General features: G+C 46.9%; 1 protein-coding gene across 4 annotated transcripts in view; it reads left to right on the plus strand.

Moving 5' to 3' along the window:
• Ntrk2 (neurotrophic receptor tyrosine kinase 2) overlaps nt 1–21,860 on the plus strand; it is a 340,618-nt gene that overhangs the window by 270,282 nt on the left and 48,476 nt on the right. For all 4 annotated transcript variants that reach the window (XM_048447670.3, XM_085699633.2, XM_048447673.3 and 1 more), the window contains 2 exons: nt 1,289–1,461; nt 7,423–7,657. In XM_048447670.3, coding sequence (XP_048303627.1) covers nt 1,289–1,461; nt 7,423–7,657 — 408 coding nt within the window. The remainder of the gene's footprint in view (nt 1–1,288; nt 1,462–7,422; nt 7,658–21,860) is intronic.

The following is a 21,860-nucleotide window of genomic DNA, read 5'->3' on the forward strand; positions in this document are numbered from 1 at the left end:
CCTGGGTCAAGATTGAAGTCAACGTCTACTTTCTCTTGGGATCATGGGATTCAGTCAAGGGCTTCCCATGCGCTAGGCACACTAACCTCAAGATTGCAATTCTCCCTACTTTTTCTCTATAGTACTTGCCTAAATGTATGTACCACCAAGGCCAGCTCAGTATGGTTTTGGTTCTACCACAATCCTGGCTAAATGGCAATATGTGTCAACACAGCGTATGCACATATGATGTTGACTAAAAGCAGCATGGCTAGAACACCATGGAACGTACATACTTCATGCTTCCTACCCCAGGTCTGGATCCCACCATGGGATTGTCAGGGATTCTGCTACCTCTTCACGCTGCTGTGCATCCTGTGAGGCTCTGTGCATCTCATCCCTACTCACACAAGCTCTGCTGGTGTGTTTCGGATCATCTGCATCTCAGCATTAGCTGAGGGGACAGGACATGTCTCAGTGTGTGGGGACCGGGCTAGAGAAAGCTTTAAAAGGATATCACATAAAGGTTGAACACGGTCCTGATTGCAGCTTGGAGGTCTGGTCCACCAAGCCTCCCTGTGCTTTTCTTTCTGAGGTCTCTTCAGAATTTAGTCTATAAACGGTCAGATGATCCGGGCTAGAAGGAGCTCTAGGGATGGCTCAGCGGTTAGGACTGTAAAGGGCCCGCAGGCCTAACAACTATCTGTAAGTTCAGCTCCAGGGAATCCAGCGCCTCTAGTCTCTGTGGTCCTGTACACACACACACACACACACACACACACACACACACACACACACACACACTTCATGGCTCCGTACACATACATTTGCATAGATGAAACTTAAAAGAAAACAATTTTTTCAAGGGTGACATGAGCAGAGGTGAGGTATACATAGTATCATAGAAATCTCATAGGCACCAGGAAATGACAGAAAACCCTGGGAATCATTGGTCCAGCCCATAGGTGAGCAGCATGAAGCCTGTAAGATAAGCTTCCCCGGGAACTCAGTGAGAATGTACCTAGGAGACTGCTTCATAAGCTACCAACCTGTGTGCGCCCACGAGGGTGAGGCCTCGCAAACAAATGTCACTTCCTTAGGAATTAGGGTGCTTCCTGACATTCTGTGTAGTTAATGAGATACATGGTCATCCCTTGTAGAGTTCTTAGGACTCACTGCTGGCATTCTTTACTGAAACAACCTCTTTTTGATGTCCCCCTTGACTATAAGATGCTGAAGGATGCCAGTTAGAACTCACTGCTGGCATTCTTTACTGAAACAACCTCTCTTTGATGTCCCCTTTTACTAGACGCTGAAGGATGCCAGTGACAATGCCCGCAAGGACTTTCACCGTGAAGCGGAGCTGCTGACCAATCTCCAGCATGAGCATATTGTCAAGTTCTATGGCGTCTGTGTGGAGGGCGACCCACTCATCATGGTCTTTGAGTATATGAAGCATGGAGACCTCAACAAGTTCCTTAGGTACAGTGAGGGGTGGAGCCCACCTGGGCTTGAGAAGCGGGCAGAATGTCACTGCTCAGATAACTAGGAGCAAGGACGAAGCCCCTGGGAAGGGGAAAGGGAAACCCAAACACCTGCATACAATGGACAAAGGAACAGAGGGAAAGGAAGAACACATTTCTTTTTCCTGCCTGGTCACCTCTCCTAAAGTGTAGCTAATTAGTCCTTCTGCATTCATTGAGCATTTGTTACATTTTGACGATGCTAAGTGCCTGGAAGAGCGTGTGCCAAGTGCATTGCCCAAGGCTACAGAAACAGAGAAAGCAAAGATACCTAGGCTGCACCGTAGATGTTGTAGTGGGGTCAGAGTGAAGCATCTGGGATGCCAGGTATTCCGGGAATGAGAAGGGGGTGTGGGGGAGGAGGGGAAGTAGGAAGCAGCTCAGAGCATGGAAGCTGGGGAGCTAGTGTGCGGAGCTGATCTGCCCTCAGGATCTCTTGGATCTAGAATGGAACAGACAGAGCTCAAAGACCAAAGATTTCAAAGGAAAAGGATGGAGCAACATTTGACGGAGCCATCGAAGTCTTGCAAATGTGGCTGTTGCTAATAAGGTCCCCCTGAGCAATGTGTACATAAGCAGGGTCCCCTAAAAGAGAAACAGGGAGCTAGTGCCACTTGGATTTCTAGCACAGACCTCATTACGTCTCAGTTCAGCAATGGCTTCTCAAGGAGTCCCGTCCCTCAGACAGCAGGAGGAGGAGACACAGATAGAGTGAGAGAGACTTTAGAGTGGTCAGGTCACGAGCCATGAGGAAGTCGTTTGTTCTGGAGTGTGAGCTAAGTCACAGAGTGTCAGGGGTTAAGAGTGGCTTTTGAGGTGATGCCAGATACAACAGCAGAGTTGCCACCCCCAAGCAGACATGAAGCTGGTACCTAGCTGTGGCGTGTATGAACTGAGTCTTCTCAGTGGTGGTGTGTACTGAGCTCAAGCGTGACAAGTACAGTAGGCAAAGTCTGGAGAAGAATTCTCTGGTGACCAGCTCAGTCAGCAAGGAAATCACAAGAAAAGATGAGTTTAATATCATGACTGTGGGCTGCCTGTCACCCTGGTACGGTCCCCTGGTGAATGTTCCCATCCTGTGACTGTCTAGGGAGAAGCATACAGTGAGTCAGATACATAACAATGACAAGGAAGAAAGGAAATAATGTCTTCATTCTCATTGGGCAGAGACAGAAATAGAGATGGATCTTACATGTAAGGTTATCCAGGTGAGGCACCACATGTTCCAGCATGGCCAGAAAACATGGGTTCTCCTCCTGAATGGGGCATCAGCCCTGGCCCAGGCACCTTTGTCACAAGTCCCTTACAGTCCTATCTATGTGTTCTTTTCTTTAAATGTCAGCTGGTATCTCAAAATATTAGCCTACACATTTCATGCAGTTTGAGGGAAGATTATAACTTGGGGGAAACAGAGGATGAAAGGAGCGTACAGATCACCTGCCCTTCCTGGCCTCGTTTTCCTGATAGGGCAACATAGCTTGCACCCCAAGAACAAGCTTAGAGAGGAGTTATCAATAACTTTTGGTCCCACGGTCCCTTATTTCTGCCATGTTTCCTCTGTGTTTTGGTTCAGAGATTCAAAAGCCCAGTGAGTGGCGTCTTTTGTGTGATGCTCACACGAAGTCCTCCCCATCCACTGCCAAAAGCTTCACACAGAAGGAAGGAGAGCTTCCCATTCGCTGGAAGATTTGCCCTGCAGTCTCAGGAATTAGTCAGTCACAGGAGGGATGGCCGAAGGGGACAGAGCTCCACTGCTCTTAGAACTGGCTCTACAGGGCACTCACGTCTGGACCATTTTCACGGTCTGTCTTTTTACACATAGGGCTCAGTTCTCGCCTGGGCTGGATCTCTGCTTTCCCTGTAGTCAGGTGTGTATGTGCAGTTGCCAGATGAGATCAGGAGATCAGGAGTGGCTGGCGCAGTCAAGGCATTGAGAGCCAACCCCAACCTGCCTTCCTGTGTTATCAAAGTGTTCATTGTGGGTGAAAGTCGGGGGCAATGGCAGATTCTGGACCTGTATTGTCAGAGCCAAAGTGAGAAGAAGGAAAATATTAACTTTGGTTGAGGACTAGTTGTTCCTGTAAGAAATATTTTCATCATTCCTCAGACTCTCTCCCTAATCCAAAAACAGTTTTTCTTAAATACTATAACAAAATAAACCCACATGCAGTTATCTGGATGCAGTTTCATGCATCTGCATGCTCAGACGTCTGTGTTTGTTTGTATGTGTGTGTTAAATGGTGTGACTAGGGGTGTTTGTGTATGAATATGCTCTGTGAGTGACTATATGTGTGTGTGTGTTTATTACGGGTATGAGTGTATGTATGATTATGGGAGTTTAAGTATATATGTGTGAGTGTGTATTAGTGAATGTGTGTTCTATGTGTCGATGTGAGGGGCAGGGGAGCATATGTGTGTCTTGTGTATGTGTGTATATATGCATGAATGTATGAATGAGCGTGTGTCTGTAAGTATGAATATGTGTAGGTGTGACTATGTGGATATGAGTGTATGATGTAGTTGCAAATGTGTGTGCACATGTGTTTTGCATAAGTGTGTGTATTCAAGTGTATATAGGTATGAATGTTTATGGGTATGAATGTATGTGTGTATATGTGCATATGAGTATATGTGTGCACATATGTGCACATGTGTGTATGCATGTGTACATGTGTGTATGCATGTGTGTGTGTGTGTGTGTGTATGTGAGTGTGTCTGTTACCACTCAGCTTTTGGCTTTCTGTCAGCCACACCCCAGCTTCCCCTTTGCCTTCTGAGGCCCTCCCTTGGCATCCTACGCAGGGCGTGGAGAACTTGGAAACTCAGCTTGATTCCAGAATCTGCTACACTCTGGATCGGTGTGGCTGCCAAGGAGCAGACTCAGGTGCAGTGATGCATGGCAAGGGCGTGCTGTCCTCTTCCTGGGAGGAGACCTGGCACACAACTGCCATGACAGATCCCCAAGTGTCTTGGCAGTGCTTGATAAAGCCAGATGTCTTATGTCTCAAATCTTTCTCTTCATGTAAAAAAGCTTATACCGAGCACAATACAGCCAGGTCTGGCATGAGATGGACAATGAGAACAATTTCATTTTAAAAGTTTCAGTTTTTCCCTGAAGAATCTCTCCCAAGTTCTCTATTAATGTGGGGAAAGAGAGATGAGCAATTTTCAAGCAATAACAAACAATATTTATTTAAAATGTCTATGTATATAAGATGTGTTAATTTATGAAAACCAAATAATATTTCAAAAATTTAAAGATAAATAAGCTCCCTATTTTATGCTTAGTCTTGTGGCACAGTCAAAGAAGCCAACTCATGAAGCTGGGGATAGAACTGAGACTCCAGCCATGGCCTCTGGACCAGCTTCCTGTTTCCTGAGAAGTGCCTGTTACAAGGATGTATAGGGAACCACTGTATGAGATGGATAAGTCTTAGTGACCGGAGCTGGGTAACAGTGGTCGGCAACAATTAATTGCATATCTCATATAGCTCTAGAGATAATGTTATTAATACAAGGGGAGGGAAATTTCTAAGATGATGTGTATGTCAGTTATTTTGGTCTAACATACCTTATACATTACACAATGCATTAAAATACCACACTCTATCCCATAAACACGAAAGACTATTATGTGTCAATCAACTTTTATAGTAAATTTAGCAGATAAACTTACTTTTGAGCAAATCCGAAGGAGGCTGGAATGCAGCTCAATGGTAAGGCACACCTGCCCTGAGATCGGTCCCTAGCACTGCACATCCAAACAGGTGGTAAGGGAAGAGGTGTCAACTACAGAACCCATTCAGTGCAGACGACCAGACCAGGAAGGCTGAGCAGCTTCCTATAGGTCCCCTAAGCCTGCTGCTGCTCCCCAAGCCAGAACACCGGGGTGGGGGGGGCATTGCCATTGCCACTCTTTAAGGAGATTCTCCCAGAAGAAGTGGGTTTTTTATTTTATTTTTTATTTTTGAGTGATATAGGAGGGCCTGGGCTCTGCGGTTCTCTTAAGAACTTGTCCAGGACACTCACCTGTCCCTTGTGAGGGACATCTGCTCTAAAGGGGTACTGAGGCTACTGCCGGGGGAAATCCTCATTGCATTCTCAGAAGCAAGCAGAGAAGGGCCAGTCAAGGGTGTGAGAGCCTCCCCCATGCACAGAGCTCAAGGCTGCTGCAGGAGGTTTGCAGAGATGTGTTTCAGAGGAGGGGTGTGGACACTTCCTTCCCCCTGGGATGGATGGAGACCTCCTGCAGACTCAGGTGTCCAGCTTTCCATAGCCGGAGCAATGACTGACGTTGACTTTGTTCATTCCTTCAATGCCTGACGTTTCTTAGTCTTTTGGATCCCCTATTAGTTTCTATGTATCTCGGTCCTTTACCTGAGCTTTAGGTTGAGGTGAGTCTTCTGAGGTGGGAAGGACTTTGGCATCCTCAAGAAAAGGAAAGCTCCCATTTTCCTCAGGGCTCTGTAGCTCCATTACAGACCCAGCTTTGTATTTTTTTCAAATCTCCCCACTTTATAAAAAGCCCCCCCCCAACACTATAAAAAGCGCCCCTTCAGACTCAGTATTAATTCTTCATGCCAATGCTCTAGGGGGCTGCTTAAAGGATCTGGGTTACAGAATGAAGAGACAGGCCCAGTAAGTTGAAGAACTCTCCTGTGTTGGGACTGGGCTCAGATTCAATTCTGACAGCCCGGGCTTTGGCTTCTGTGCCATGCTGTGCTGTTTTATAACCTCCAGGGACACTTTCTCAGGCCTCTTCCTGGGTGCCACAAAAGGCAGCTGGGGGCTGGGGTTCAAGGAGAGATGAAATCTGTTAAGACTTGCCTGGTAGGAAACCAGGAAGCTCCTCCCAAGAGAATGGTTAAACCTAGATATTCAGAGACAGAGGAGGAGATGAAGAATCTCCCCTCCCCACCCCGTTCTGCATCCCCCCCCCTACACACACATAATATAACCATGAGGAAACTGCAGATTAGTGAAGTTCAAAGACTTCCTCAGATGAGGGTGTTAGGTAGTTGTGGACTGGAACACGCCCCACGCCTCTGCCAGAGCTTGCTCCTAGAGAAAGCAGGGTAAAGGGCCTGGTGACAGCATGTCTTAGAAATGCAAAGAAAGTCATTGCAGGCGGCAGCCTTGAGGGAGAAGGGGCTATGTCTGGGCTGGAATAGCTCAGGGAAGGCGGAATCCATGCTAAAAATGTTGGCTAATTCTTGCCCTCTCATTTTCAAACACCCAAGTTGTTCTGGGACCCAAAGATGGAATCACTCACTTTCTCAATAGAGACCCCCTCCCATCTTAGTCTCCCATGAGTGGAGGGAAGCTTTGCCAAAGCCGTGCAGAGCAGAGGGACCAGCGCTGCTGGCTAGGACTCTAGCCTTGAAAGAGTCAAGGGCTTACATGAAAGCCACACTTTGTCACACATCAGGTGGGCTGAAGGGGACCGTGAGCTACCCATCTTTGACAGGGACATCTGGAGTGGTCTGCATTCTGGCGGGGTGGCCAGCTGCAGTGCGGCTTGGAGGAGGTCTGGGGACCCTCTGATGCTAGGACCCGGCTCCAGGAAAGCCAGCCTCTCTCTGCTCCGGCTTTAACTCTGTCTCAGCGAGGTTACGCTTCTCAGAGTTTGTGAGTCCGTGGCCAATGTCTGATGGCAACAGAGTTCTGAATTCACTAAAGCATAAGTCTGTTAATGGGTTGGCATGAGAGCTAACTATTCTAGCCCCCCCGTATCCCACTCAGGAGAAATGAGGCCGCCGGGCGCTCTCTCAGCTGTGGAGATAAAACTGTGGGTGAAATGGAGCGTTCTGGCCTCTTCTTCTCCTAAGTCAGGCAGGGTCCTCCAGCCTCAGCCGCTAAATGGAAACTGAGTCCCTCTAGTCTTCCAACAGAGGCTTTAGCCTCTTGTATTCTCCCACAGGGCACACGGGCCGGACGCGGTGCTGATGGCAGAGGGCAACCCGCCCACTGAGCTGACACAGTCTCAGATGCTTCACATCGCTCAGCAAATTGCAGCCGGCATGGTCTACCTGGCGTCCCAACACTTTGTGCACCGTGACCTGGCCACCCGGAACTGCCTGGTGGGGGAGAACCTGCTGGTGAAAATTGGGGACTTCGGCATGTCCCGGGACGTGTACAGCACCGACTACTATAGGGTGAGTAGCTGCCCCAGCAAGGAGTTACCGTTTACCGGGGCTGGGGGTGGGGATGACATCCCATGTATTCATAAGGTTGGTTGAGCTGGCTTAAGAAAATATTGCCCATCAATAGAAATTGACTCCTCACAATACTTGAGACCTCCAAGACCATGGTGGCAGTGGGTGTGACTTCCTCCCAGGGCTCTCTCATCAGAATGCAGGTCGCTGCCATCTTTCCATGTCCTCTGTCATCTTTATTTTTATTTTTACATGCATGGGCTTTAATGGGACAATGCACTTCTAAATCTCCTCTTTCAATTTGGAGACCAGCAAGACTGGACTAAGGTCCACTCTATTGGTCCCATTTCCCCAAGCCACCTCTTTAAAGTGCTACATGGAACACGGTCATGCTCTCGGTCATGTCTATGTCCAATATATAAGTGTGACGGTGAACCGTCCTTCACCAAGGCTTTCCAGAATATTGTGTCTCATCGCCACGACAAAAAGGCGTCAGCATTTCCAGGGCGTTGGTTGGGGACACAAGGATCAAGGATTAACCAAGGACTTCCGTTAGATGATGGGAAATGAGAGCTAGACACCTTAAGGGCTGAACATGTATGGATTTGTTTCCATAAACGGTATCCAGGAGACCTTGGCGGCTCCCTCACAGAGCCACAGTGAGTGAAACAGCGGAGCTTTCACACAATGGTGCTGTGGGAAAGGGCCCGCCAGTCTGCTCTGGAAGAGTCCCCTCACAAGCGGGTAGACTTACAGACAGTCCTCCCAGTCCATTGGCAACTCGGGGTTGGCACACTCTGAGTAAACAGAGGTGTTGGAACTTGGATGTGAAGAATGGGGACGTTTCTGGAAACCCAGCGATCATGGCAGAGGGAAGGCTTGAAATCTTCTGATTATTGTTTGTGCCATTTTCCCCCTTCCAGAACAGGGTGGGGCTGGTGGAGGCAGTGCCACGCTTGGCCTCGGCACAGCTGCTGGTTGTTTACCTTGACGATGAGCCCTCTCAGCTTGTATCCTGTATCCTTTCCCGTTGCCAACTTGGCTACACTTGGTTTAAGAAAATGAATCTCGACCTTGCTCCATGCTCTTCAGCAGACTGTGTTGTGATGGTTTTTTTCTTTGATAAGCTTGTATCTGGTGTGTGGCGAGTAAATAGAAGTCAAGTTGGGGGACTCCCTTAGTGTTTGCAGAAGATATGAGCAGCCTTAATCTTAAGGGTCCGAAACAGAACTTGGAAAGAGCACCTGCCCTAAGCCTGTAAGTGGTTGACTTTTCCCAGGCGTCTAAAGTACAGATGGTATTTTATAGGCATATCTGTTTTATTAAATTTGTTTTTCTTGGTGTGAGGTGGGGATAAGTATCTTCCAGTTTCAGATAAACAAGTGGATACTTCTCTGAGGGAAGGTTTTGCTGATCTTCATGAGTATGAAAAGAAGAAACACATGATCCAAGCAACAGCATCTTTTTAAAAATAAATGTTGTAAAGGACTTGGAACAAAGAAAGAACTCAATAAATGTTGTGATTTAAGTTTTATGCAAATCAATTAGGAAATATCTCATCCTAAGGCTAGGACTGAAATAAATGAAGCCCAATGTTGTCAGAGCATCTCTAGAAAAATAATTTGGAGAACAGGTAATGAAAATCTCGATAATAGAAAAATCAGCCACTCAATTCAAAACTAAGCAAAATATTTGAACATATATTGTTCTAATAATGGTATGGATGGACCGAGAAGCACACGGAGAGATGCTGAGCACCCCAGGCATCAGGGGACTAAAGGACAGTGGCACTTAGATGTCACTTCACACCACCGCTGCTGTAATACAGACGAACAGACAGCAATACGTTCTGGCAAGGGGGTGGGGAAATTAAAATTCTCGTCCATTGCTGATGTGAAGGTAGAACTATGCAGGTGCTTGGGAATACAGCTTAGCAATTGCTTACATTTTTCAACATAAAGCCACAATGTAGCCAACAATCCTATTTCTATGAATATTCTCAAAGGAATGAAAGTTCTGTTTACACAAAAGTGGGTAGGAAAATTATTTATGATGTCTAAAGAGTACAAGCAATGTAAGTATTGATTAACTTTCGAGTGGATAAGCATGACATGGTAAATCGATAGGCTGTTATTCAGCAATACAAAGGAATGGCATCTAACCCATGGCACAACACAGATAAAATGTAAAACATCCTATCAAGGAGCTGGAGAGATGCTCAGTGATTAAGGACACCTGCTGCTCTTGCTGAGGACCTGGGTTTGGTTCCCAGCACCGACCTTAGTGTTTCACAACCAACTCTAACTCCAGTTCCAGGGGATCTGATTTCTGACTTCTTCAGGCACCAGGCACACACATGGTGCACATACATAGATGCAGGCAAAGCCTTCACATACACACCAAATTAAATAAATCTTTAAAAAATTTCAAAACAAAACAGGATATAAAGAGAAGGAAGCTAGGCACAAATGGCCAGTGTCATGTGACTCCATTTACAAGAAGGGTCTAGAATGAGAAAAATCTGAGACAGGAAGTTGGTTGGTCTTGGGTTGAGGGAAAGGAACATCAAAGAGTGACCTCTGCTGGGTACACGGTTTAGGGTGTGGGTCTGTGATTTAAGAATATAGTGGTTTAAGGTTCATTATAAGTAGACTTAAAAATCCATCAGCCTTGTGCACTTTAAGAAAAGAAATCTTAAAAAAGAAAACACTGAAATAGCAGCTGCCATTATGTATATACATTGATCTTGAACATCTGTGAATTATTTAAACAGTGGCATTTGTGGTCTGCCATCTTTGATTGTCACTTGTTAGGCAAACCCTCCACTTGTGCCTTAATAAGACCCAATGCCTGGGATCCAAGCCTTTTGCTTTCCTGGGTACCTACAGACATGTGGTATATATGAACTCACACAGGCACACATGCAGACACATATATTAAAAAATAATAATAAATCTATAAAAATCCATTAACTTCACCCCCCTCGCTTGTGGTCATTACTCAATTATACTTGCAAAGTCTATACTTTTTTAGGGCCTTTTGTTTTGCTTACCCAAAATGAGGAAAAGATACCAGCTTTCCACTGGGCTCAGCTTTCCACTGGCCACTGTTGTAGGTGGAAAGGAACAGGCCAAGGGAAAGAGGTCAATAACAAAGGAAGACAAATGGTGGTTAGGAACCTTGGGAAGTGAGTTAGGTATTTTTTTTTTAAGCCTTTTCTAAAATTTCAAAATGGTGGCTCACCTTTGGCTTCATGGAAGCATCGTCAAAGAATTGGCTTGGGGAATACATTTGTTTATTGAAATAGTGAGTCATGCAACCCACCATCCAGTCCATCAGACGGGGAATCAGGGATTGCTGCTTGGCTTTTCAGGAGAACTCCAGAGAACCCATTGAGGGAGATGCTGCACACCCTTGTCTCCACACAAAATAGCCCCATCTGTGAGATTAATCCTAATCCTCCCACCACCACCCTGCCACCACGATCGTGAGCTTTTCTAAGGATGTTTGTCCCGCACCTTCCTCAAGTGCTTTCTCGCCATTTTTTTTTTCCTACACCACATTCTGAAGTGAGAAGCTGGTGTCGATGATGTTTGATGTTGTCACCAATGTCAGAAACCCACAGTAACCAAGGAGAAGGTTGGGCTAGCCTAGTGACTCAGTTCCTTTTCTGCGCTGTGATGCTATTCAATGACCCAAATCAGCTCACAGAATAGTGAGTCTCAACCTCCCAAACACTGTGGCCCTTTAACACAGATCCTCATGACGTGGTGACCCCAACCATAAATTTATTTTCATGTCTACTTTATAACTGTAATGCTGCTACTGTTTTGAATCATAATGTAAATTTCTGTGTTTTCTGAAGGTCTTAGGCAACCCCTGTGAATGAGTCTTTCAGCCCCCCAAAGGAGTCATGACCCCTGGGCTCTAAACAGCTGATAGAGAAGAAAAAGTTTATTTTGCCTTAAGGCTCCAGAGAACTAGATATTCATAAAGGCAGGGAAGGCGTGGCAGCAAGGAGCAAGTGTGGTAGCTGGAGCTGGAAGCCAAAAGATCTTATCTCCGCTGCACACACAGGAGGCCCTGAGAGTAAGCTGGAAGTGGGCTGGCTGACTGTAAAATCTCACAGCCTGTCCCCAGTGATATACTTCTTCCATCAATACTCCCTATTCTAAAAGTCCCATCATCTCCCCCAAACAGTGCCACCAACTACCGCTGTTCAAATGCATGAACTTATGGGGGACCGTTCTTATTTAAACCACCACACCTGGGTTATCTTACACGGAAAGATGACAAGTAGGCATGGACTGACTGGTTTGGGAAGTAACCCTACTAGGTGCCTGAGCCTTCTGCTCATGGTGACTTGTGCACAGCCTTGTGTGGGGTAGCCAGTGCACAGCCTTGGGGATGGGAGTGCACAGACTTATGGGGTAGAAGTGCACAGACTTGTGGGACTGGGACGGGAGTGCACAGCATTGTGGGGTGGCCTCAGTTCCGGGCTCTTGGGAATAGCTGGTGGCAGCTGCTCCTGGTCACGAGGGAACTGGCAGCGCCAGGAAGCCTGAGCCTCGAGCCCATTGCAGCTGAGTTAATTACACCCTCCCAGTGAAGAGAGAAATCACGACACAAGAGTTTGCATGGAAACCAGCCCAGCATGGCGGCCCAAACTACTCCAGCATTTTTGTTTTCTAGATTGTTCTAATTAGCAGCTCTCTGCACCAGCCCTCTATTTTGTTTGGATGATCAGAAGCAGATTTGTGTCATCCTGGGTTAGGACATTGCTCTGCTTGATCATTACTCTGCCACTGTGGACCCATTGAATTCTTTTTTTCTTTCTTTCTTTCTTTTTTTTTTTTTAATTTGCACTTTGGTAGTTTTCTATGTTTGGGTCTAATTTGAGTTTAAAATTAATGTGATCTGTTGGTGACTAGAGAGGCCCAAACAGCTGAGATTTTAGCTTTTTAAATCCTTGGGCTTTAACTTGATGTAGAAGTGATAAGAAATTCCATCCTTTAATTCACCTTTTACTTAAGCGTAAAGAGAAAAGGGAAGAATGGGTAAGACGATTTATGGTAGGCATTTAAGGAGGTAAATGGCACACGTTATCTAAGGAAGGCCATGTGCAAAATCCAAAATGTCAAAATGCTATCAACAATGAACACAGAAATCACGGCTGCGTGCCCAATGCCACTAATAGAGATTCTTACCTAGCAGAAAGAAAAGATGCTGTGCTGAAACATCCTGGCTGCTGTAACGAGTAGCCAGACAACTTATAGCCAGGCAGAGAACCAGATTAGAGCTTGGCACCTACCTCCCTTACTGCACACTGGGGTGAGAAGGCTGAGTACCCAGACCACACACAGCATGGAGGAAGAGCCTGGATAACTTAGGAAATAGACAAGCAGATAAAGAAACCTCATGGAGAGCAGCTGCAGGAACGGCCCGGCCCTAAGGTTAAGAGCGGCTGCTGTTCTTGCTGGGGTCCCTGGTGGGTTTCCCAACACCCACAGGAGAGCTCTCAATTCTAACTCCAGTTCCAGAAGATTTGTTGCCTTCTTTAGGCCTCTGTGGTCATCAGGTATGCTTGAAGTGCAAATACCTAAATGCAGGGAAAAAATACTCAAACACATAAAATGAAAATAATTGAAAGCCTTTAAATGTTTTTTTTTTTAAATTTTCAACAAAAAAAATTAACTGTCTTACCCTGGTCTTCAAAATGATTGAGTGTACTTTTAAGGGATATTTTTACCTAATACAAACATTTCTAGATAGAAAGGTAGGAAGATAAACTCATTCTAAAAATGTTTCTAGTTTCTTATTATGTGGCTTACCAGCACTATTCCTCTCTGAGAGGCAGCATAAGATAATTCCCACTTCTCTTCCCCTCTTGCTTTCCTCAAACAGGGCAGTTGCTCACAAATCTGTGATCCCTCACAGGTTCATACAAATAGGTACTATAGCTCAGAGCATCTGATACCATCAAAATGAGTTCCTATCGGTTTCCCTTCTCTAATGTGAGGGGGCAGAGAGCAAGCCCCCTGCCTCTGAGTGTTTGCAGAGACTGGCTCCCATGCGGGGTGCATCAACGAAGTGGTTGGTGATTGTTGATGGAGACAACCGTTAGGAGGGTGTGTCACCTTAGCTCTCTCAGTGAGTTTGGAAGACACTCAGATTGGTTGGCTCAGATGCCAGGACTGCTGACCTCAAAGGGTGAAACTTGGGGTGATGTCCTACCTCAGGTGACTTCCTGGCAATGAGGACATGAGCACTGTCATAGGCTGGCTTCCTCTGTCGATGTATGTCTAGAGCACTTGAAAATGAGCCCAATGTTCATTTCCAGGGAAAACCCAACCCCCTCCTGAAAACGCGATGTCCTCTGGGCCATCGGTTCTCATTTGTGTGCGTCATCTCCTTCTCTTCTTTGTCATCTGAAATGTGTGCACAGTGACTCTTGACGGTCACATGAACAATTATAGATCTTTCTAGCTGGGCTCCTCTGCTTAAAGTGGCTTCAGAAAAATGAGATATTGTCTGTTCTTTGAAACCATCTTCTCTCAGTTCTTCTCAACACTTAGAGCATAGTTCAGAGGAACTCGTCTGCCAGAGAGAAATCAGAACATCGAGTTCAGGCTAATTCTGTATTAAGAGAGATTTGCATAAATTATTTCAAGTTTCTAAGTTGGTTTAGTTTGCATCCAAGCTTTCCTAAGAACTTTTTACTTCTACTTTCGAATTTTAGTAGGGTAAAGGCAAGAGTCCTCTCGCTCATTCATCCATTCATTCATTCGTTTGTTCAGCAATCACTTATTCAACACATATTTAAGAAACAAATACCATACAGTATACTGGATCCAAAAGGAGCCTAGGTGAAAGGCTCATGGGCTCTACTTGAGCATTCCAATCTATTGAGACAAGTTCTGCAATGGAAATGCACCCTGGGGACCCCAGGGTAGAAGCTTAGCTTGGAAAATCAGAGTGGAATTCACAGAGAAGCCTTCAACCTGGGACTTAAGTTGTAAATCCCAAATTGTTCTATTGTCTAGTTGGCCCGAAGCAGGAAAAAGATGGGGGAGACATATAATAGGTACAAAGAGACTTGGCAAAGTAGACATTGTGGGTGTGGCCAGAGAACAGAGACTCTTTTGCCACACATCCAGTGGTATTTGGGCTGTTACCAAATTCACTAAGAGCCAGGTGGTCATACCCATATCTTCATTCTCATCCTTTGAACTGAAAAAGACCAAGAGAGTTTTTACACCGGAATATGTAGTCTGATAAGTCCTTGAAGCTACGAAAACAGTCTCCCAGCAAAGGTCAACCTCCCTACCTCTTTAGCTACTTGTTCTGCCTGACATAAAAACATCTCTTAAATTCCATCTCTGAGCTGACATGGCGTGAACGTCAGTGGGAGAGACCCATAGTCACAGGTCTTGTCCTTAAGCAAGAGCTCCTCGCAGCCTTTTATGTCTTAGTTATCTTGTGACCTTCAACGGGACATAATTGAACCATAGAAAGTTTCAGAAGACAGAAGAGAAGAGCAGGCCTGGAGAGGCACTGTCTTGGCCCTCTGTCCCACCCACATTGCAACCTGTGAAGAGAGTTAGCAGCTCTTAGTCTATCCATGTTACACACACATATACTGCATTCAAATAGAAAGCATTTGCCTTGGTGTAGGAGAGCTGCAGGTAGAGCAGGCCTCTCCCAGGAGCTTGGCCCGACAGGTCAGAGGACTCTGAGAGTCCTGGGAGGTCACAACACCAGGTGCTTTCCACCTCTGCACTCTGTCTTCGAGGTAATCAGGCCTCAGCTCTCTCTCTGGCAATCTGCGTGACATCCCTGGAGCTGTCGAGGCTGTGAAGGAGCAGCAGCAGTGTGGCAGCCTTTCGACAAAGGTTCACGTCTCTGGTTTCTAACCCTGTGAACATGCTGGCTACTGATTACTGCTCCGAATGGTGGCTAAGCAGGTAGGGGTTGCTTTGCTCATGAAACAGGAACAGGTGGGCAGCTCCGATTGGCTGGGAGGCCTTCTAATCTCAGAACTGCGGACTGGCCCTGAGGTCCTTAGCTCTGCCTTCCTGCCGTGAATTGGCTGCTGTGACTGAAAATATCAACAGTGAGGTCAGAGGGAAAGGAGGAGGCCTTGTAAGAAGCATAAGCCTGTGACTACCAGAAATAATCTTTCTTCAAACATCCCACTTTAATTTTTTTATTTTACACCCTGTTGGCCAGAGTTAGGTTAAAATGAAGGGCTGAGCTCTCTTGCAAAAAATTCCTAGAAAAAAAATGGGATATGAAATGGGAAGAGGGGGGCGAACATGAATGACTTTAGTCTAAGGAAACTACCATTCTTACCTACCTTATGTTCTGAGATAGCCTGTTTCCTTCCTTGCCAGGAGCTCTCGCCTTGGAAGTGTTTGGGAGAGCAGTACATCCAGCTAGTGTGCAGCCACGGGTTAAGACAGGAGTCCTGGAAGTCTTTGGTTCTTTACTTCTTGGGTTTCCTCGGCCGTCTAAGATCCTCCTGGTCCCCAGCCATGTGACAATGATTTACCTCCTGGTTCCTTCAGCTCCAATTCCTTGGACTCACTGTTTCCATCACTTTAGATCTCTATCCAGACTTTTCCTCTGCTCCCCCCATCACGCAGTTCATCGAGCACCCCATGTTCTGTGTTCTCCTTTCCCTGATCACACCACTTTGGGGGGTTTCTGCTGCCACATCTTCCTGCGGTGTCTGGCTTCCCTTTGTTGCCATCCACCCCTCCATCCTTCCTGTCGCTCATTTCTAAAAGCTCAGCAGGAGTCTCACCCATGTCTCCGGCATTTTAAGACATAAAACAGAGTCAGTGGGTAGGTGGGCATTTTCCTGAAATTCTGCATCGGTTCGGCATAAATCCCAGTTGATTCCATTTTCTCTTTATCATGGTGTGAGCCTTTCTAGGATGGTTGGCCATTTAGATGGGAAGTCAGACATCGTGACTCTTCCTTATTGAATGCTCAGTGGTCTGTGTTTCTATAAATGTTTCTGACCTTTGTTTAGGAATGCAGCTACATTTTTACAGGGCTAATTTTATATTTTGTGTATTGATTTTTTAAATTTCCTGGGCAAGACAGGAGCATTGGCAACTTTAGGGTCTACCCCAGCTCCTGGACAGTATGAAGTCTCCATTCTGCTCCATGGGAGCCAGCACTTCTCCTTGCCCTGTATAAGCATCTCGTGCTGTGTTCTCCAGTCTTGTGATTCTCCCCCCAGCTATGCATCCTCACATGCGTCCTCACATGCGTCCTCACATGCGTCCTCACATGCACCCTCACATGCCACAGCAGCTTACACCAGGATGGAAAAAATGGAGAGGAAAGGCTCTGGGGGAGTGGAGGATAAAGAAACACACACATGCATGCACGCGCGCGCGCAAACACACACACGCACACTCTCTCACACACACACACACACACACACACACACACACGCGCGCGCGCACATGCCCACATGTGCACACATATGCAGGAAGGGGAGAGAAGGCTGTAAGCAGGCTTGCTTTTCCTTCCCTCCATTTTACCTTTATTCATCCAGGACTCCAGCCTGCAGAAAGGCACTGTCTACAGTCAGAGTCAGCCTGGCCTTAGCTAATCTCCCAGGGAAACCCTCCTAGACACACCCAGAGTCTTGCTCTACCAATCTCCTTGGCAGCCCTCAGTTCCATCAAGTTGACAGTCAAGATTAACCATCGTGTGGAACTTTCAGCGAGCTGGACTTGAGCAATCACTTGACTCCTCAGGTCCGCTTATCTCTCAAGGAGCCCTGGCTGCCATCATATTTATCGAGTAGCGTGGAAATGGTTTATATTTAGGTTGGCTGAGAAGGGTTCATCGCTATTACTTCATCTTTCCTCGAAACAGAAGGTGGGTGCCATCGCTCTGTGATGGATGTGTCATCTCAAGCCCGTGAGTGAGCTACTTACGATCCACAGGAAAGAGAAACATGTTCCCTCAGCTTTTATTTTTTTTTAAAAAAAATACAGCTACTTCCTGTGAAGGCTTTTCCCCTTCCATTCTAATTAAATAACTGCCATTTACATAATACTTCTACAATTAAAGTTTTTCTGCCTACACAAGATTATTACTTAAGTAGGAGAGGTTTTTCTCCATCTCCAGTGAGTAGTGAGCACGGGGATTATCTCGTCTTTGTTACTCTGAGAAATTTCTCAGATGTAAAATGGGTCAAGAAGGCTCTGGGAAACCGTGTGGGCAGAAAATGGCCATAGCCGTCCCTGCTTCTCAGTCTCCCAGTTTTCGCTCTGCGCTGGGTCCCAGGAAACTTTGGGCAGATGAACGGCTGGATTAACTTGAGATAGTGTTTCCTACAGACACGTTCTGTTCCCTAAAGAAACACTCCTTGGGAAAAGAGGCATGAATGATTCAGCCCGATGCTAAGCAGCGAGGCCCACGCTGTAGAGAGTAAATTGAATTCGGGAGAGGTGATGGAGGAGATCTATAAAATTCTATGGGGAAATAAATTGGATTTGGCCTAAGTTGTAAAGGGAGAAAAGTATCAGGTAGGGTGTTAGTAACCTTAAAAACTATTTCCTATGACTGGTACTGTGGTCCAGAACTAATTACAAAGGCTGCTTGGGTGCAGCACACATTCTGATGTTGAACTCCGAGGTCCTCGCACAGTGCCGGGTCCGTACCAGGATGATCACACTAAAAGCTTTCAGAAAAGAAGTTCAATATTCTTCTTTCAAAGCAAGGGTGCTGTCCCCTGCACTGTTTGAGCGGGCTAGAAGCTGTGGAGTTCCACCACGCTGAGCTGATCCCTGGGTTCTCATAGTGCCTGTAAACATCTGTCTTCGAGCCTTCTTTTCAAAGACGCTCTTGTCCTGTCCGCCCACCTGACTGTGAGATCGCCAGAGATTATCACAGCACCCATCCCAACACTGGGTGCAGGCGGTGACATTAAAACACCAGACCTCACCCCCTGCCACAGGTCAGTTGCTCAGGAGCTAGCGATCCTCTGGTGGCCAGGGCTTAGGAGAGGCTTATGTAGGGTCAGGAATTTCACTTTCCAGACAGAGTGATGTGCACGGCGGGCTCCAGTAAAGTGTTTGTCAGTGGCGGAGAGGGCAGAGCAGTCAGTGAAGTGCTTGCCGGGTAGGCATGAGGAAGAATCAGATCCTCAGATTCTGTATGCTGACACGCTTTTATAATCTCACACCTGGAAGCTGACCCAGGCCAGCCAGCTCAGCCAATCAGTGAGGCCCAGACCGACCAGCTCAGCCAGTCAGTGAGGCCCAGATTGGCCAACTCAGCCAATCAATGAAACCCAGGTCAGGGAGACCTTGATTCAAACAACAGCAGCAATAAAAAGCATACTGTACTTGGTGTGACCCTCAAAATTGTCCTCTGGCCTCACTTGGATGAGCACAGACAGGCACTCTCTCTCTCTCTCTCTCTCTCTCTCTCTCTCACGCACACGCACACATACACATATACACACAAAAGGGGGGGGAGTTAAAGAATTATCAATCAAAAGCCCTTCTGAGCTCTGATGAGAAGAATCTCTCTCTCAAATGTACGGCCTTACCTGCTCTTCACCACCAACGAACCTCCAAACTTGACCGCATGTGCGGACCACCTGGGAGTTCCTTTGCTCATTTTGAAAACTCCTTCCCAGACACCCATGCTTTAATTTAAACTGTAATAGTGTGGCCTCTCTTAATTGGCAAGCTCCGGAAACTGGCCAGGGAACCCAGGCTTGCTCTGTGACACAGGTTGCCAGCTGCTGAGAAGACCAAAACAGAAGCCCTGAAAGCCCAAGGCCTGCCTAAGCAACAGGAGAGTTCAAACACAACTGTGCAACTTAAAGAGAGCCTGCCTCAAAATAAAAATTGTTAAAAAGTACTAGGGCTTTATCTTTGCAGAGTAGTAGCCTAGCACGCACGAAGGCCCCATGCCGTTAAAAACTCTCTCAAATGTGATCTTTTATTTCCCTGATGGTGGCAGCAACAGAGTCAAAATGTGGTGTGAGGACTTCCAGTGAGCAAGATCTTTGGATTTTAGTCACCGCCCGTCAACCACTTCCTCTCTCTACTGACAGAGCCCAGGTTCTTTGAACCGTGCTGTTTCCTAGTGAGCCCCAAATCTATTTGTGACCGGCTTGTGAATGGATATGATTCGAGGATTCCCCCACCCCCACCCTTCGTCTGGAAGGTGAGCCTGGCTCATTCTCCAGGCACGCTTTATCCTAGACATCCTGAGTGTCGCGAGATGCTGCAAACTGCAGGTTGGGAAGGATGCAGATGCTTCTGCAAGGAGCCAGAGCAGCAGGGCCCAAGCTCCCTGCCCAGCGGTCTAGGCAGACCCCTGCTGGCCGCCTCTGTCTCTGCAGGGTTGTGTCTGTGTGGGTGACTGGTGGGGCCTTGCGCAAGCAAGAAAAGGCTTATGAAGAGTGAAACAGCTTGTCAAGGTATCCTTGTGGGTGTCTGTATTGAAGTGCCACAGTACGATCCCTTTTTATTAGCAGTTATTTTAGAAGCCGAACACCAAAACGGAACCGTTTCTTCCCTACATGGCACTTCCAGGCTGGCTGCCTCCCTCAGCACCCTACGGCAGCATCAGCCTTCACATAAGGGGGTGGAGAACATGACGCTGGCTCCTTTGACGGTGGAGCCTGGCTATGTGGCCCACGCCCTGAGCCCTGGAGATAATTTGGTTCATTCACATGTTGCCGATGACGGGATGAAACCGCGGGTGCTGCAGGGTGATGCGGAGGATGGGGCCTCGTGCGTTGTCTTTGCGCACAACCCCGGAACCTTCCTGTTTTGAATGGGTTTGGAGGAATGGATCGAAGAAAGTCAAGGAGAAACCCGGGCCAATGAAGCCTGCAGTCTGTGAGTGTTCCTGCTGCTGATGTTCCGAAACAGTTCAGTGATGTTCACGGCTCTCCTGCAGCAAGTGCCAGCTTCTCTCTAGAAAGCTCAGTAGACTTCCCTGTGATAAACAGCGGTGCTCTGAGAAGACTCCTTTTGGTGCCTCAGGGATTCTGGATTTTGGAAGGAAGGATTTCATCCTACCTTATTATCTCAGCCTGATATGGAGCCCTCTCAACCACCTGTCTTTGTTATGGTGGTTTTATTTTTGAGACAAGAGTCTCACCATGCAGCCCCAGCTAGCCTTCAGGTCTCCATCCCCTTGCCTCAGCATCTGGAATTACAGATGTATCGTCCCCCTCCTCCACCCATGTTTTGATGATGAAGAAAATGAAGTACTCAGAGATGTGAAGTCGCCTCCTGGTGTCTGGACATCTGAACCCCTGATTGTATTGTCGAGATTACCTCCCCATCTCCACGGGTCTTTGGCTCCTCCCTAAATCCAGTACCCAAAACAACGTGCCTGACAGCTGGGTGTCCGATCCTTTGTTGTGTACACACTGTGTCATGTGACTTTGACCCATTGGAGGAACTACTCTGACATTTATTTCCCAGTTTACTAAAGTGGAAATGTCTGTTCTGCCTGCCGCCCCACGCTGTCACGAGGCCACCCTGGGAAATGCAGCCTGTGCACGTGAGCTCTGTTCTCAGGACTCTTGTCGCCATTGGTGGGCAGGAGGCAGCATCTTCCTCCTAGGTACCCTGGGATCCGGCCTTCACGGTTAGTGCGTGGCTCTCTCAGATAAGCCAACATGAGATGAGGAGCAGGTCGCAGGAGTATGAGCACTGGCCCAGGTCTTTCTGGAAGGATCCCAGGAGTGCCCATGGCTCACCATACTTAGCTTCCCTTTGCATCCCCTGTGGCTATGATATAATTTGTCAACAATGGTTTTGCATCCACTCTCGTATAATATGGACCTGCTCTCTCCAGTGCTGTCGATATGGGAGACCTGCCTGCTGGTTCACGCTCCATGTTTCCTCCACTGCGCCCTTCCTCACGACCTTGGCCACCACCTTTGCAAACACCTTTTTAAAAAGCTTATTTTTAAAGTGCATTTCTTTTTATTTACGTGCCTTAGTGTTTGCCTGCCTCTATGTATGTACACCACTTGCATGTAGTGTCCATGGAGGCCAGAAGAGGGCATTAGATTCCCTAGGACTGGAATTAAAACCATGTGGGTGCTAGAAACTGAAGCCTGGTCCTTTGCAAGAGCAGCCAGTGCTCTCAACTGCTGAACCCTCTCACACACCCAAACTGAAAACACATTTTAACATTC

The sequence above is a fragment of the Myodes glareolus genome, chromosome 14 (assembly GCF_982192425.1).
Source record: "Myodes glareolus chromosome 14, mMyoGla1.1, whole genome shotgun sequence".
NCBI classification, from domain to species: Eukaryota; Metazoa; Chordata; class Mammalia; order Rodentia; family Cricetidae; genus Myodes; species Myodes glareolus.